Source organism: Triticum aestivum, chromosome 5A (genome assembly GCF_018294505.1).
Source record: "Triticum aestivum cultivar Chinese Spring chromosome 5A, IWGSC CS RefSeq v2.1, whole genome shotgun sequence".
Classification (NCBI taxonomy): Eukaryota; Viridiplantae; Streptophyta; class Magnoliopsida; order Poales; family Poaceae; genus Triticum; species Triticum aestivum.
Window position 1 is genome coordinate 40,548,748 of NC_057806.1, and position 16,137 is coordinate 40,564,884.

Genomic DNA, 16,137 nt, shown 5'->3' on the forward strand with positions numbered 1-16,137 from the left:
ATCAGAACTTATGTACCCCCTGAGCAAGTTAAAGTAGAACCTAATATTGCTATTGTTAAGATCTCTTGTCTGATAATATTGATGGGCATGTTATTCAGTTCAACGCTGAAACTTCTAGAATTGCTAAACCTTGTGATAGAGATAAACATAGACCTGTGGTAGGCGTGCCTGTTATTTCTGTTAAAATAGGAGATCATTGTTATCATGGCTTATGTGATATGGGTGCCAGTGCTAGTGTTATACCCATTGACTTATACAAAGAAATTATGCATGATATTGCACCCATTGAGTTAGAAGATATTGATGTCACAATTAAGCTTGCCAATAGAGATACTATTTCACCAATTGGGATTGTTAGAGATGTTGAAGTCTTGTGTGGGAAAACTAAATATCCCGCTGATTTTCTTGTTCTTGGCTCCCCACAAGACAGCTTTTGTCCCATTATATTTGGTAGACCCTTCTTGAACACTGTTAATGCTAAGATAGATTGCAAAAACAATGTTGTTACTATTGGCTTGGATGATATGGTTCATGAGTTTAATTTCTCTAAATTTAGTAAACAACATCGTGAAGAAGAATTTCCTAGTAAGGATGATATTATTGGTCTTGCTTCTATTGACGTACCTCCCAGTGATCCCTTAGAACACTATTTGCTAGACCATGAAAATGATATGTTCATGAATGAAAGAAGGGAAATAGATGAAGTATTCTTTAAACAGGAACCTATTCTGGAACACAATTTACCTGTTGAGATTTTAGGGGATCCCCCTCCACCCAAGGGTGATCCCGTGTTTGAGCTTAAACCTTTGTCTGATAATCTTAAATATGCTTATCTTGATGAAAAGAAGATATATCATGTTATTATTAGTGCTAACCTTTCAGAGCATGAAGAAGAAAGATTATTGAAAACTCTAAAGAAGCATCGGGCTGCTATTGGATATACTCTTGATGATCTTAAGGGCATTAGTCCCACTCTATGTCAACATAAAATAAATTTGGAAGCAGCTGCCAAACCAGTTCGTGATCCTCAACGATGTCTGAATCCTAAAATGAAAGAAGTGGTAAGAAAAGAAATACTCAAGCTTCTGGAGGCAGGTATAATTTATCCCGTTGCTGATAGTCAGTGGGTAAGCCCTGTCCATTGTGTCCCTAAGAAGGGAGGTATTAGTGTTGTTCCTAATGATAAAGATGAATTGATTCCATAAAGAATTATCACAGGTTATAGGATGGTAATTGATTTCCGCAAATTAAATAAAGCCACTAAGAAAGATCATTACCCCTTACCTTTTATTGATCAAATGCTAGGAAGATTATGCAAACATACACATTATTGCTTTCTAGATGGCTATTCTGGTTTCTCTCAAATACCCGTGTCAGCTAAAGATCAATCAAAAACTACTTTTACATGCCCTTTTGGTACTTTTGCTTATAGACGTATGCCTTTTGGTTTATGTAATGCACCTGCTACCTTTCAAAGATGCATGATGGCTATATTCTCTAACTTTTGTGAAAAGATTTGTGAGGTTTTCATGGACGACTTTTCCGTCTATGGTTCCTCTTTTGATGATTGCTTGAGCAATCTTGATCGAGTTTTGCAGAGATGTGAAGAAACTAATCTTGTCTTGAATTGGGAAAAGTGCCACTTTATGGTTAATGAATGTATTGTTTTGGGGCACAAAGTTTCCGAAAGAGGTATTGAAGTTGATAAAGCCAAAGTTGATGCTATTGAAAATATGCCATGTCCCAAGGACATCAAAGGTATAAGAAATTTCCTTGGTCATGCTGGATTTTACAGGAGGTTCATTAAGGACTTCTCAAAAATTTCTCAGCCTCTGACTAATTTATTGCAAAAAGATATACCATTTGTCTTTGATGATGATTGTGTAGAAGCATTTGAAACACTTAAGAAAGCATTAGTCTCTGCACCTGTTGTTCAGCCACCTGATTGGAATTTACCCTTTGAAATTATGTGTGATGCTAGTGATTATGTTGTAGGTGCTGTTCTAGGGCAAAGAGTTGATAAGAAATTAAATGTTATCCATTATGCTAGTAAGACTCTAGACAATGCTCAAAGAAATTGTGCTACTACCGAAAAAGAGCTTTTAGCAGTTGTATTTGCTTGTGATAAGTTCAGACCCTATAATGTTGATTCTAAAGTAACTATTCACACGGATCATGCTGCTATCAAATATCTTATGGAAAAGAAAGATGCTAAACCTAGACTTATTAGGTGGGTTCTCCTGCTGCAAGAATTTGATTTGCATATCGTTGATAGAAAAGGAGCTGAGAACCCCGTTGCAGACAACTTGTCTAGGTTAGAGAATGTTCTTGATGACCCACTACCTATTAATGATAGCTTTCCTGATGAACAATTAAATGTTATAAGTACTTCTCGTAGTACTCCGTGGTATGCTGATTATGCCAATTATATTGTTGCTAAGTTTATACCACCTAGCTTCACATACCAACAAAAGAAAAAGTTCTTCTATGACTTGAGACATTACTTTTGGGATGACCCACATCTTTATAAAGAAGGAGTAGATGGTGTTATTAGACGTTGTGTACCTGAGCATGAACAGGAACAGATCCTACGCAAGTGCCACTCCGAAGCTTATGGAGGACACCACACTGGAGATAGAACTGCACATAAGGTATTGCAATCCGGTTTTTATTGGCCTACTCTCTTCAAGGATGCCCGTAAGTTTGTCTTGTCTTGTGATGAATGTCAAAGAATTGGTAATATCAGTAGACGTCAAGAAATGCCTATGAATTATTCACTTGTTATTGAACCGTTTGATGTTTGGGGCTTTGATTATATGGGACCTTTTCCTGCCTCTAATGGATACACACATATTCTAGTTGTTGTTGATTATGTTACTAAGTGGGTAGAAGCTATTCCAACTAGTAGTGCTGATCATAACACTTCTATTAAAATGCTTAAGCAAGTTATTTTTCCGAGGTTTGAAGTCCCTAGATATTTAATGACTGATGGTGGTTCACACTTTATTCATGGTGCTTTCTGTAAAATGCTTGCTAAATATGATGTTAATCATAGAATTGCATCTCCTTATCACCCGCAGTCTAGTGGTCAAGTAGAATTGAGCAACAGAGAGCTCAAATTAATTTTGCAAAAGACTGTTAATAGGTCTAGAAAGAATTGGTCCAATAAACTTGATGATGCATTATGGGCTTATAGAACTGCATATAAAAATCCTATGGGTATGTCTCCGTATAAAATGGTTTATGGAAAAGCATGTCACTTACCTCTCGAACTAGAACATAAGGCGTATTGGGCTATTAAAGAGCTCAACTATGATTTCAAACTTGCCGGTGAGAAGAGGTTATTTGATATTAGCTCACTTGATGAATGGAGAACCCAAGCTTATGAAAATGCCAAGTTGTTTAAAGAAAAAGTTAAAAGATGGCATGACAAAAGGATACAAAAGCGTGAGTTTAATGTAGGTGATTATGTATTGCTATACAACTCTTGTTTAAGAATTTTTGCAGGAAAACTTCTCTCTAAATGGGAAGGCCCCTATGTTATCGAGGAGGTCTATCGTTCCGGTGCCATAAAAATCAACAACTTCGAAGGCACTAACCCGAAGGTGGTAAACGGTCAAAGAATCAAACATTATATCTCAGGTAATCCCATAAATGTTGAAACCAATATTATTGAAACCGTGACCCCGGAGGAATACATAAGAGACACTTTCCAGAATGTTTCAGACTCCGAAAAGGAATAGGTATGTCGTACGGTAAGTAAACCGACTCCAAAACAATTTTTAAGGCAATATTTCTCCATTTTGGAATATTTAGAAAAATAGAAAAATAAGTAGCAGTCCGGGAAGGACACGAGGGCCCCATGAGGGTGGTGGGCGCGCCCTACCCCCCTGGGCGCGCCCCCCTACCTCATGTGCCCTCCGGACTCCGTTTTCTTGTACGATACGTATTTTGGTCGGTAAAAATTCATTATATAACCTCCCAAAGGTTTTGACTCCCGTATCACGCAAATTTCCTCTGTTTTTGTTTCGAGCTGTCCTGCTGTAGATTAGAGCAAGATGTCTTCTCAAGAGTCAGTCGGGGAGAGTCGGGTATCTAACCCGGCACCGGAACCAAGGGCAAACAGAGACGCTGACCACTTTGGGCCAGCAACGGAGGAGGAGATGGAGGCTGACTTGCTGAGGGTAGATGCCATGGAGGATCAAGAAGTCACCTCTCGTTTCCGAGCCGGGTTCACAATGGGGGAACTACAGAGCTCAGCTATTCCAAACTCAGTTATCCCTTCCAATGTTAGATTTCTTTCTTACGAAAATATGAGGAGGAGTGTCTCTTATTCTCCCGCAGCTATGCAACACCCTTGGGTTTAAGGAGCTTTGGCCGTCATAGGGAAGCTCCGTAAGGAAATAATGGATCTCAAGCAGCAAGTCAATAAGCTCGAGGGAATAATCCTGAAGGGAATCCCTTCCAATAAGTTAGAGAATAATGGATCTCAAGCAGCAAGTCAACTGTATCCTGAAGGGAATCATCGCCAATAATATTACATCAACAACAAAGAAGGAGACATAATCACATGGGTATGGGCACTCCCCTTGGCAACTGCCAAGCTTGGGGAAGGTGCCCCGGTATCGTATCATAATCACAACTCCTATCTTTACCGTTTTTCTTATTCGACCCTATTAGTAGTATCTTGATTTAGTAGAATAAAGTTTATGGCATGATCTAGTTTTGAGTTTTGCTTTATGATCTCTCTATGTAATCGAGTCCGTGAGCTATATATATAATAAAGATTAGTGTTGAGTCAAGGGCTTGATTATTTTGCCATGATCTTGGGTGAATAAAAGAAAAGAAGAAAAAGAATAAAAAGAAACAAAGAGTTCATATTGATCTTATTGAGAGTAATGGCTTCACATAGAAAGAGTATGATGATTAAAAGTTGTTGGGAGTTGGCAGACATAGCTTTGGTCATCGTTGCAATTAATAGGAAGTAATAAGGAAAGAGAGGTTTCACATATAGATATACTATCATTGACATCTTTTATGATTGGGAGCACTCATTAAAATATGACATGCTAAAGAGTTGATGTTGGACAAGGAAGACAGCGTAATGAGTTATGTCTTTCTTATATCTGAGATAAAGTATGTTGTCATGGATCCTCTAACTTGTTGAGCTTGCCTTTCCCCCTCATGCTAGCCAAATTCTCAGCACCAAGTAGAGATACTACTTGTGCTTCCAAATACCCTTAAACCAGTTTTGCCATGAGAGTCCACCATATCTACCTATGGATTGAGTAAGATCCTTCAAGTAAGTTGTCATCGGTGCAAAGCAATAAAAATTGCTCTAAATATGTATGATTTATAGGTGGGGGAGAAATAAGCTTTATACGATCTTGTGATGTGAAAGTAATAAAAGCGACGGACTGCATAATAAAGGTTCATATCACAAGGGGCAATATAAAGTGACGTTCTTTCGCATTGAGATTTTATGCATCCAACCATAAAAGCGCATGGCAACCTCTGCTTCCCTCTGCGAAGGGCCTATCCTTATTATTATATTCTACCTTATGCAAGAGTCATGGTGATCTTCACCTTTCCTTTTTCACTTTATCCTTTGGCAAGCTCAGCATGTTGGAAAGAACATGATATATATATATATATATATATATATATATATATATATATATATATAAAATTGGATGTAGGGGAGCATGAACCATTATTGTTGACATTACCCCTGAGGTAAAAGGTTGTGGGGCAAAACTATAAGCCCCTATCTTTCTCTGTGTCTGATTAAAGCTCCATAACCACAAGTATCGCGTGAGTGTTAGCAATTATGAAGGATTAGGTTATAGTTGAGTATGTGGACTTGCTTTTTAGCTCTGACATAGACTCTTTATGATGTTATGATAAATTGCAATTGCTTCAATGACTGAGGTTATAGTTTGTTGGGGCTCAATAAGGTTTCTGATTCATACTTTCGCTTTGTGAATTGATCATCACTTGAACATAAGTAATCATGTGACAAAATTTATATATGTTGCTGTTATGAGAATAATCATGATGCCTTCATGTCTGTATTTTATTTTTATCGACGCCTCTACCTCTAAACATGAGGACATATTTATTGTTATCGGCTTTTCGCTTGAGGACAAGCGAGGTCTAAGCTTGGGGGAGTTGATACGTCCATTTTGCATCATGCTTTTATATCGACATTTATTGCATTATGGGCTGTTATTTCACTTTATGTCACAATACTTATGGCTATTCTCTCTTATTTTACAAGGTTTACATAAGGAGGGAGAATGCCGGCAGCTGGAATTCTGGGCTGGAAAAGGAGCAAATATTAGAGACCTATTCTGTGCAACTCCAAAAGTCCTGAAACTCCACGGAATATCTTAAAATAAATAAAGAAAAATCCTCGCCAAAGATGAAGTCCAGGGGCCCACACCCTGCTCACGAGGGTGGGGGCGCCCCCCCCCCTCCTAGGGCGCCCCCTACCTCGTGGGCCCCCTGGTGGGTCTCCGACGTCCATCTTCTGCTATATGAAGTCTTTCGATGAGAAAAAAATCAGAAGCAACCTTTCGGGACGAGACTCCGCCGCCACGAGGCAGAACCTTGGCGGAACCAATCTAGAGCTCCGGCAGAGCTGTTCTGCCGGGGATACTTCCCTCCGAGAGGGGGAAATCATCACCATCGTCATCACCAACGCTCCTCTCATCGGGAGAGGGCAATCTCCATCAACATCTTCACCAGCACCATCTCATCTCCAAACCCTAGTTCATCTCTTGTATCCAATTCTTGTCCCCAAGTCCGGGATTGGTGCTAGTAGGTTGCTAGTAGTGTTGATTACTCCTTGTAGTTGATGCTAGTTGGTTTATTTGGTGGAAGATTATATGTTCAGATCCTATATGCATATTATTACCCCTCTGATTATGAACATGAATATGCTTTGTGAGTAGTTACGTTTGTTCCTGAGGACAAGGGAGAAGTCTTGCTATTAGTAGTCATGTGAATTTGGTATTCGTTCGATATTTTGATAAGATGTATGTTTTCTAGCCTCTAGTAGGGTTATGTGAACGTCGACTACATAACACTTCACCATTATTTGGGCCTAGAGGAAGGCATTGGGAAGTAATAAGTAGATGATGGGTTGCTAGAGGGACAGAAGCTTAAACCCTAGTTTATGCGTTGCTTCATAAGGGGCTGATTTGGATCCATATGTTTCATGCTATGGTTAGGTTTACCTTAATACTTTTGTTGTAGTTGCGGATGCTTGCAATAGAGGTTAATCATAAGTGGGATGCTTGTTCAAGTAAGAACAAGACCCAAGCACCGGTCCACCCACATATCAAATTATCAAAGTACCGAACGCGAATCATATGAACGTGATGAAAACTAGCTTGATGATATTCCCATGTGTCCTCAGGAGCGCTTTTCCTATTATAAGAGTTTGTTCCGGCTTGTCCTTTGCTACAAAAAGGATTGGGCCACCTTGCTGCACCTTATTTACTTTTGTTACTTGTTGCTCATTACAATTTACCTTATCACAAAACTATCTGTTACCACTTATTTCAGTACTTGTAGAGAATACCTTGCTGAAAACCGCTTATCATTTCCTTCTGCTCCTCGTTGGGTTCGACACTCTTACTTATCGAAAGGACTATGATAGATCCCCTATACTTGTGAGTCATCAGCCGTCTCCACTTCAGCTTTGAAGGTGTAAAGCAACTGAAAACTCTCATTCCATGGACCATTAATCCTATCAGGAGCCCTTTCCTAAGCATAGAAAATCCTCATGTAAGGTATATTAATCTTGTACTTCTCAAATAGCTTCCCATGGAGTGTTGTTGGACCAATTGTTGGTGTTTCCCTCACCCAATCCAAGATTGCATCTGCCACCCACCTATTCTTTGCAAGCTTAGATTTGTCCTCCCCCCCCTCCCCAGGTGGGCAAGTGTGCCCGTGTGGGTTGCTTTTTATCTGAAACAAAATGAAAAATGATGTCAAATACAATTAAGAAACAGTACACACGATCTGAATATAGAATGGATAAATAATCTGATGAAAATATTCTGTTGTAATACCTGAATCAATTTGCTCTTTAGCATAACGGATGCATGAAACCTCCACCTACACCTATCATAAGGGCAATGAACAGTGAATCTTCTTGGCTCACTCCTATCAACCTCATAGGAGTTTTCAGTGAGAATGCAATATGTAGTCACTGCATTACGACAGTCCACCATCGATGCAAATACGATTCCTGGAGTAAGCTCAGGATTCTCTCTGTTCCACTCAATTCTTGGCATGTCCTCACCATCATATTCTTATAAAACTAAGGAGTCGATGTTCTCCTCCCTCTCTTCATCGCCAGTGTCATCAAATCTAGCACAACTGCTAGGCTCCTCTACATATTCATCTTCCACTGCCTGTTGACTAACTCTATCTACCAGTTCAGGGAATAGGATCTCATCCTCATCATCATGTCGAGGAACTTCCTCGTCGGGCTCTGCATCTACTTCTACATCAGGTGCAGAAGGGGGAGGAGAAGTGGCAGAATTAGTGGCAGCCGACATGTTGTGGCTTTCAGAACCACTAGGTTTACCTGGTCTCGACCTACAAGGAGTGCGAGGACGCTCGCTATTAGCAGAGACAGATGATGTCTGAACACCCTTCCCCTTCAGGATACGTTGTTTGCGTGCTTGAAGCACGCCAAATATGGATTTTACCGAAACGACTGTCAGCATTCAAACTAAATAGCAATCCCAGATGCTCATCACAAGTTAATGGGACAAATCTCTGCTCGGTACTGTTGAAATATCCCAGTTCAACAGCATCGGCAGGGCTCCACGGATACTCACAACAGAGTGTGTCGCGGAAATCTGTGAACGAAACGCTGGTTTCTACCACTTTAGAATAGAAAAACCCAGAGATCAGACACGGTTTAGTTCCACGTAGCTCGCTAGTTTCCATTCTAACCGCCAGCCGAAAAGCAAGTGCAGGATCAACCCTATTCGATTGAGATAAGATAAAGGGCACAGTTAGGCCGAAATTTTTCAGATAAATTGCACTGATTCATGCTAACGTTGGTCAAATACAACCTAATTTACGGATCTCCTAATCAATTTGAGAGCAAAACGATGCTTACCCATGTGGAATCCATGAATTATCCGCCTCTGATTCGACCCAGTCATCTACACGGTCGATGTACCAGACGGGGTGCTCCCCCGACATCGCTTCCTAATCCTAGATGGGGAGAGAGGGTAGATGCGGCGGAGGCGGCACGACTGCGACGGAGGCGGCACGACGGTGGCAGAGGCGGCACGACGGCGACGGAGGGGGCGGCGCGGAAGCAACTCGATCTGATTCAGGTTACAGTGAGGGGAACCTACAGTGAGTGTCAGTTTCGCGGCCCCACTGGTTAGCACGTAACGGTCAAAATGTGGACTCGGCCCTACGCAGCCCCACTCTCAGAGTTAACGGTCAATCCATTGACCCGACGGTAACGTCCGCTTTGACCAATTCTGAGGGTTTCAGCCAAGGAAGTGGGGAAAAGTGAGCAAAAGTTAAAATCGTGGGTATGAATGAGTAGAACTAAGAACCAGGGGCACAGAAATAAAATTCCCTTATGAACTTGTCCATTAGTACTACAATACTACCCTAAGTTGCTAACACAACCATATTATTTTGTATCCATGTTAACAATTCATTAAATTTGTTTCTGTGTGTTTCTCTATTATTCAAGGGGGTTTTAAGTTCCGGTCAACACACACTTCTGTTTATGTGTCCGCTATGTATTCGCTCCATATCCGTTTTCAGTAGTATCTATTTCCGTATTCATTTTTGGAGTTCTATATTCGTTTCCGTTTCTAAAAAAATGAAAACAAATATGATAGCACACAGTATCGTCTGTTTCCGCTTCGTTTTCATCCCTACTGCTAGAGATGCTCTAAGGCCGTGTACAATGCAAGATGCATAGAAGAGATGCTTGGAGAAATAAACCATATTTTTCTTAAACACTGGGGCTTATTTGTACAAGGTAGACGCTTAATTAGACGTCTCTCATATAAAAATAGACACCAATGCTTCACAAAAACCCGATTTATTTTTCTAAACACCTCCTTGTACAGGTACAGGCCTGAGAGCATCTCCAACAGGTGCTGCAAAAGACGCGCCCGCGCGGTAAAATTTGCGTTTAGCGCGCGCCAGCTGGTTCCGCGCGCTCCAGCGGTGGCGGGAAGTTACCGCGCGCGGGAAGCGTATGCGCGCGCGGGAGAAAGCGGCACGCGGCGCGGTAGATTTGGCGCGCCGCTTCGCGCGCGCCTATAAAATGCCGCGCTCGCCACGCGCATAGACACAGCCACGCGCCCTCACCTCGCAACCTCGCCGCTTCGCCGCTTTCCGCGCCACCACCGCGCCACCATGCCGCCGCGCCGCCGGGGTTCGTCGGGCTACCGCGGCGTCCGCGAGTGCCCCAACGGCTGGTACTCCGCCGAGATCCGGTCCGGCGACGTCCGGCTCGGCCTCGGGTCGTTCCGGAGCACGTACGAGGCGGCCCGCGCGTACGACGCGGCGGCGTGGCGGTTGGATAGGCCCCGGACGCAGATGAACTTCAGGGACGTCTTCACGCGCGAGCAGGCGCAGCGCGTCGCCCCTCCGCCGTGTCTCATCACCGACATGGACCGTGCCGACCACGCTCGGCGCTGCCGCCGCCTTCTCATCGCCGAGGAGGACGAGCGAGCCATGGCGGAGTGGCGCCGTCGCCACCTGGAGGACGTCGCCGATGAGCGTGCCTACTGGGCGGAGAGGACGGCAAGGCGCCGCGCGGAGCGGGTGGACCGGCGTCGGCGGAAGGCATTGGCGAATGCGCAGTCCGATATCGTTGCAGCAGGTGGGAGGTCGATCTTCACGACAGACGACGAACGTTGGGACGACATGTGGCTCGATACCTCGGACGACACCGACGAGGATGATGATGGTGATGATGATGGTAGCGATTTGGAGTAGTTTCTATCTAGTATGCCATAGTAGTTTCTATCTACTTGCACCGTAGTTCTATCTATCTATGTTTTCGAACTATCTATCTAGTTGTACCGATGTAAAATACCTTTGTATCGTTTTTTTATCTATGTAATTTATCTTTATTTTTTATCTATGCAATTTTATCTTTATTTTTATGCTTTCGAAAATGTTATCGCGCGCTGCATTTTAGCGCGCTGCTGGAGCGGCGCGCGCGCTGCATTTTAGCGCGGCTGCTGGAGCCAGTGCTGCGCGCCGCGTCAAATCAGACGATGCGCGTGCGACAAATCTGTTTTTTGCGCGCGGCGCGTCCCGCGCCTGTTGGAGATGCTCTAACGAACCCAGACGTTTTTGCATCACAGCGACACTGACGAGAAATGGTCAACAACGACGTTCGCGTCCGCCATCAGCGTAAGTGAGAGATTTTTTTTCCTGCAGAGGAGAATAGCCCCCGAATTTTCAGTAGGCCCAACCATCCCAATATCCCCATCGGGCCCAACCAACCGCACAGGCCACGCCCTCGCTCCTCCACCTCTCCAGCGACGGACTCCACGGATCCACGGCGGTGGGGGCCCGATGGCCGCGGCGGCGAATCCTAGGGTCACGGGCGCGGCTCCCGCGCCCCTGCTGCTCCCTCCACGCCTCCTCCGTTGCGCGGCCGGAGGGAACCGGGGCCGGCGTGGGACGTTGCTCGCCGCCGCCCTCCGAGGCGTGCGGTCGGGAACTGGGCCACCGACAGGGCCACAGCGCGGAGCAGCGCTGTTGGCGGGAGTGCCCTGGGCGACCGCGGCACGGAGACGGCGCCGTCCGGCCACCAGTTTGGCCGGCGAAGGAGCTCTGCCCGCGCCGGCGCTCGCCCTGACGCCTTCCGCGCGGCGGCCTCTTCTTCCACTCCGCCATAGGTAAGCCACTCTGATTCCTCTTCCTCCGCTTTCTCTAAGGTTCTGGGCTGCGGTGATGGTTTGTGATAGAAACGTTGTAATAATCACGACAAGGGTGGGAGTCAGGCTGTAGAACTTTTCCTGTGTTTCCACTATGACAGTGAGATTAGACTTATATCCTGTGGAGCTTGTAGTAGTATGTTTCTGCTGCTATGCATACTGAGGAAGCCTAGCAAATAGTCATATTCTTGCTGTTTCTTGTTTTTTCTTGGGGGGCGCAGATTCTTGTGTTGTACCAATGCGGCAGCCTCGAGCGGCGGCGAGCCCTCGCCTTCGACTAATGGCGGCAATAACCTGTTGGCCCCACTCGTCGAGCTGTGGCAACGGACGGTGCAACCGCTAGGGGATTATGGATTCGGGAAGCGCAGCGTGTGGGAAGGCGGTGTGGGACTCTTCATGGTCTCCGGGGCGGTCCTGCTGGCGCTCGCGCTTGCGTGGCTCCGGGGTTTCCAGCTGCGGTCGCGGTTCCGCAAGTATAATGCCGTGTTCGAGTTCAGCCAGGCGTGCGGGATTTGCGTGGGCACGCCCCTCAGGATACGCGGGGTCACCGTTGGGAACGTCGTCCGTGTCGACTCTTCGCTCAAGAGTATTGATGCATATGTTGAGGTGCGCATCAACACTTCTTGCTCTCTCCTCTTTTTTCATCAATAATTCATGTCAATAGTTCCCTTTTTACTGGTATCCATAGATTTCTCACTGTACTGTGTAGAATGTAGTATGTGGAAACTGAACACAAAATAAAGTTGTTAGTCCCGAACTCTGACAAAATTCACTCTGGAAGGTGTTGCTTTGCCTTCTCTTCCTGAGTGCTTGCAATTCGTGTAAGCATTTTTCAATACTGAACCATAATTTAGTTTGCCCAATAAATCATTTTGTCACATTTCTCCTGTTCCATTATGATAGTGAGTGGGTGTGGCATGCTAGTAAGTTGTTATCAATAGTTCCCTTGTTTTTTCCTGTGCTGCAGTTTCTTTGCTGTACGATAGAAGACTTCCCTTTTTTGGACTCAATCTCTGATAGATGAATTCTTCTATATGGCAGGTTGAAGATGATAAAATTATTGTGCCCCGTAATTCATTGGTTGAGGTGAATCAATCTGGTCTCTTAATGGAGACAATGATTGACATTACACCAAAAGATCCACTCCCTACACCTTCAGTTGGTCCACTTGACGCAGACTGTTCCAAAGAAGGCTTAATCCTTTGTGACAAAGAGAGAATGAAAGGACATCAAGGAGTAAGCTTAGATGCACTGGTTGGTATATTTACCCGTTTAGGAAGAGACATGGAGGAAATTGGTGTTCAAAAAAGCTTCAAGTTGGCAGAAAAGGTTGCATCTATAATGGAAGAAGCACAACCTCTCCTTTCACGGGTACAATTTTCTGACTAATTCTTGTGTGACATTTTGCATCCTTTGATACGTTTGCCACATTTAGCTAATGAATTATCTGTGAAACCACTCCGTTTTACTCGATACTTCTGAATAGGATTTCATTTTACAAAATTAAAATGACCCCTACCTGATGAAGTTCTGCGAAGCAGGTCTGCATTCTTGCAGTAGTGTTTCCCAAACCTCAGTTCTTTTTATTTGTGAAGAAAGACTCGTTTGCCAAATGCATGTGGTACTATATAGGGGGCTGGTTCTGCATTACCTCATAGCATTTCTTGTCAAGTGATGGCATATATTATGTCCTAATTTTGTGACTATTGATACTCATCTCTGAGCGTCAACATGTTTTCCATATATGTCCTGCATATGATGGGTATTGGGCAGCATACCAAGTAACATAGTCTGTTTTAATACTGCTAAAAAAAACTTGGTCATCTTTACAATACTAGAGCTCAAAACTAACTCTGTCAAAACTGATACAAGTTTCGCATACTTCCGTGGGACTTGGGTTGAACTGCTGAAAATTCCAAGATTAGGTCCATCATGTTGCTATTGCATACCTACCCCGGCCACTGGCTAGTATGCTTGGCTAACTGTTTCAGGGCCATCATCAAGGGGAAAGACCTCCACTCAGTTGGCATATGTTGTTAGGTTTTTATTTTCTGTTTGCAAAAACAGGGTGGCTGATGCCTTCTCCACATATATGCAGTTTCCTGGATCTCAACTTATTTGCAGACAATAGAGGAACATAGTGGTCACTAGTTGTGCCATTAAATGTCATATGCATCAACTTAAATGTTAGTGATGGAACAGATTGAAGCATTAGCTGAAGAAGTTCAACCTTTGCTCTCGGAGGTGCGTGAGAGTGATCTGGTGAAGGATGTGGAAACCATAGCTAAAGGTCTGGCTGAGGCATCCGGCGATTTAAGGTACTTGATTAATCCTACCAACTGCTGTTTCTGCTCTATTATAGCATCGGAAGTGCAAAATTTATGGCACTCTTTATCTTACTTGTCCTTATGCCACCTTGCAGAAGGTTGAAGTCTTCCATGCTTACCCCTGAGAACAGTGATCTAATCAAGCAGTCTATTTTCACCCTTATATTTACTTTGAAGAACATTGAGGTCTGTTATCTGTATCTTTAGTTATTTCTGGAACTGGAGGCAAGCAAGGTTTTTACATGTGTCCTTGGTTACTTTCAGAGCATCAGCTCAGACATCTCTGGTTTCACTGGCGATGAGGCGACACGACAGAACATCAAGCTGCTGATTAAGTCACTTAGCAGACTATTGTGATCCCTCAGTTGAACAAAACACAGTTATGTGTTGAGATGGAGAATTATGAGTAGAGTAGGCCATCCAGATGAGATTGAAGCATCTTTAAGAGAAGCTAATAATTGTTGAGGTCTGTCAGTTTTTTTTTCCTGATATCTTTTCTGCATTCTTGACACGAAAGGCAGTATTATTTGTTGTTGTCGAGGAGTTATAGCAGGCCGGTTTTTTGTGTGTGCAGCACGGTTGTGGTTGAACAGGTGTGTACAAGGAATTTGCTAGTACTATTGTGCTTATGTTAGCAATCTATAAATTGTCGATATTTTGTCCCATGAACAGTGGCTCCTGAACATCTAATGAACTACTACTTTTATCAGTCTTCGTTAAATTCAGATTATACTTCTAGAAATAGACTGTTTTTTGTTCTATGAAATGGTAGACTATATTTTACTTGGTTAGAGCAACTTGTGATTTTTCTTTCCCAGCATAAAACTAGATAATCAACATTTTGAATTTTTTTTCAGAGCACATTATGTCAACTATAGCCTGCTGCATATAACATGTTAAAAACAACCCTATCCTTTAATATACTTTTTTTTATATAGGCCACAACCCTGTCCCACAATGACATTCTTTGAGATTTGTAATTTGATGAGTTGCTTCTTTGGATCGTAGGCCTATGCCTCCTTGCATAAAGGGTCACTGCAGCTGCCTCCAGGAATTTTGATCGCCTTCCTTGTCAGCGAGTTGGACCACAATGTGCTATCCATATATAGTAATAATGCAAATAGTAAGCCTTAGTGAGTGAGCGGACTAGGTTTTCTCTGGTAGTAGACGTTGTGCAACATGAGTGGAAACATATTTAAATCAAAGCTCGATTGACTAAGAATTAGCAAGAACAAAGCAACCACCTGAGGGAGGTGACTTGGTTTGGCATGAACAAAGCAACCACAGTTCTGATTCATTGCTGTTTCTTCTTGGACTTACAAATAGGATGAATTCATGATCATTGAATGCTTAAATAAATCAAGAAAATGATTGTCTTGATGATATTGATTGCCCCCCTTGGCTGTTGCATAGATTTCTAGCTATGGTGCATATTACCCCAAAAGAGGCAAGGCACCGATGAGAAAACCACCCACACCCGAGAGTTGAGAGAGAGCCAAGATTTGGAGGCGACAGAATTGCAAGACGAGTCAGGATCGTTCAACTTGTGCTTTGCTTGTTTGGCTACTTTATTGGCAATTTGTTTTCTGCTGAACTGTTGGTATTTGATCTCATGAACTAGTGTTGAATCTTCTCCAACCGTGGAGAAGACTTTGCAATGCAATGGATTCCTTCTGTAGCAAGAGTGATATGGTAAAGATGTCCGTTCTTGTTTGACTCGATTAGACCGACCATGATTTATGCATGATTTTTTCCTTGTTTAATTTCCTGGTTCATACAGCAAAAACAAGCTCATTTTGTTTCAGGAATCAATGTTTCTCCAATAATTCATTCATGATTTTTATGTGAGCTGC

At 43.3% G+C, this 16,137-nt stretch overlaps 1 protein-coding gene across 2 annotated transcripts; it reads left to right on the forward strand.

Moving 5' to 3' along the window:
• The first annotated feature begins 11,489 nt into the window (after positions 1 to 11,489).
• Positions 11,490 to 15,611, forward strand: LOC123102184 (protein TRIGALACTOSYLDIACYLGLYCEROL 2, chloroplastic). Of its 2 annotated transcripts, XR_006448804.1 has the most exons (7): positions 11,490 to 11,918; positions 12,179 to 12,563; positions 12,999 to 13,328; positions 14,160 to 14,275; positions 14,380 to 14,470; positions 14,549 to 14,750; positions 15,293 to 15,611. XR_006448804.1 is itself a non-coding variant. In XM_044523487.1 (6 exons), exons 1-6 carry the CDS (start codon positions 11,593 to 11,595, stop codon positions 14,639 to 14,641), a joined length of 1,341 nt encoding a protein of 446 aa, XP_044379422.1. In that variant the 5' UTR covers positions 11,490 to 11,592; the 3' UTR covers positions 14,642 to 14,949. The 2 variants fall into 2 exon arrangements, 1 of the variants encoding a protein (XP_044379422.1); XM_044523487.1 differs by lacking the exon at positions 15,293 to 15,611 and having other exon boundaries at positions 14,549 to 14,949.
• The last annotated feature ends 526 nt before the right edge of the window (positions 15,612 to 16,137 follow it).

Excerpts from the sequence above, each read along its gene's own strand:
- LOC123102184 (XM_044523487.1), top strand. The coding sequence starts at position 11,593 with ATGGCCGCGGCGGCGAATCCTAGGGTCACGGGCGCGGCTCCCGCGCCC. Across the intron at positions 11,919-12,178 it reads CTTCTTCCACTCCGCCATAG|ATTCTTGTGTTGTACCAATG; the intron begins GTAAGCCACTCT and ends TGGGGGGCGCAG. Across the intron at positions 13,329-14,159 it reads CACAACCTCTCCTTTCACGG|ATTGAAGCATTAGCTGAAGA; the intron begins GTACAATTTTCT and ends GTGATGGAACAG.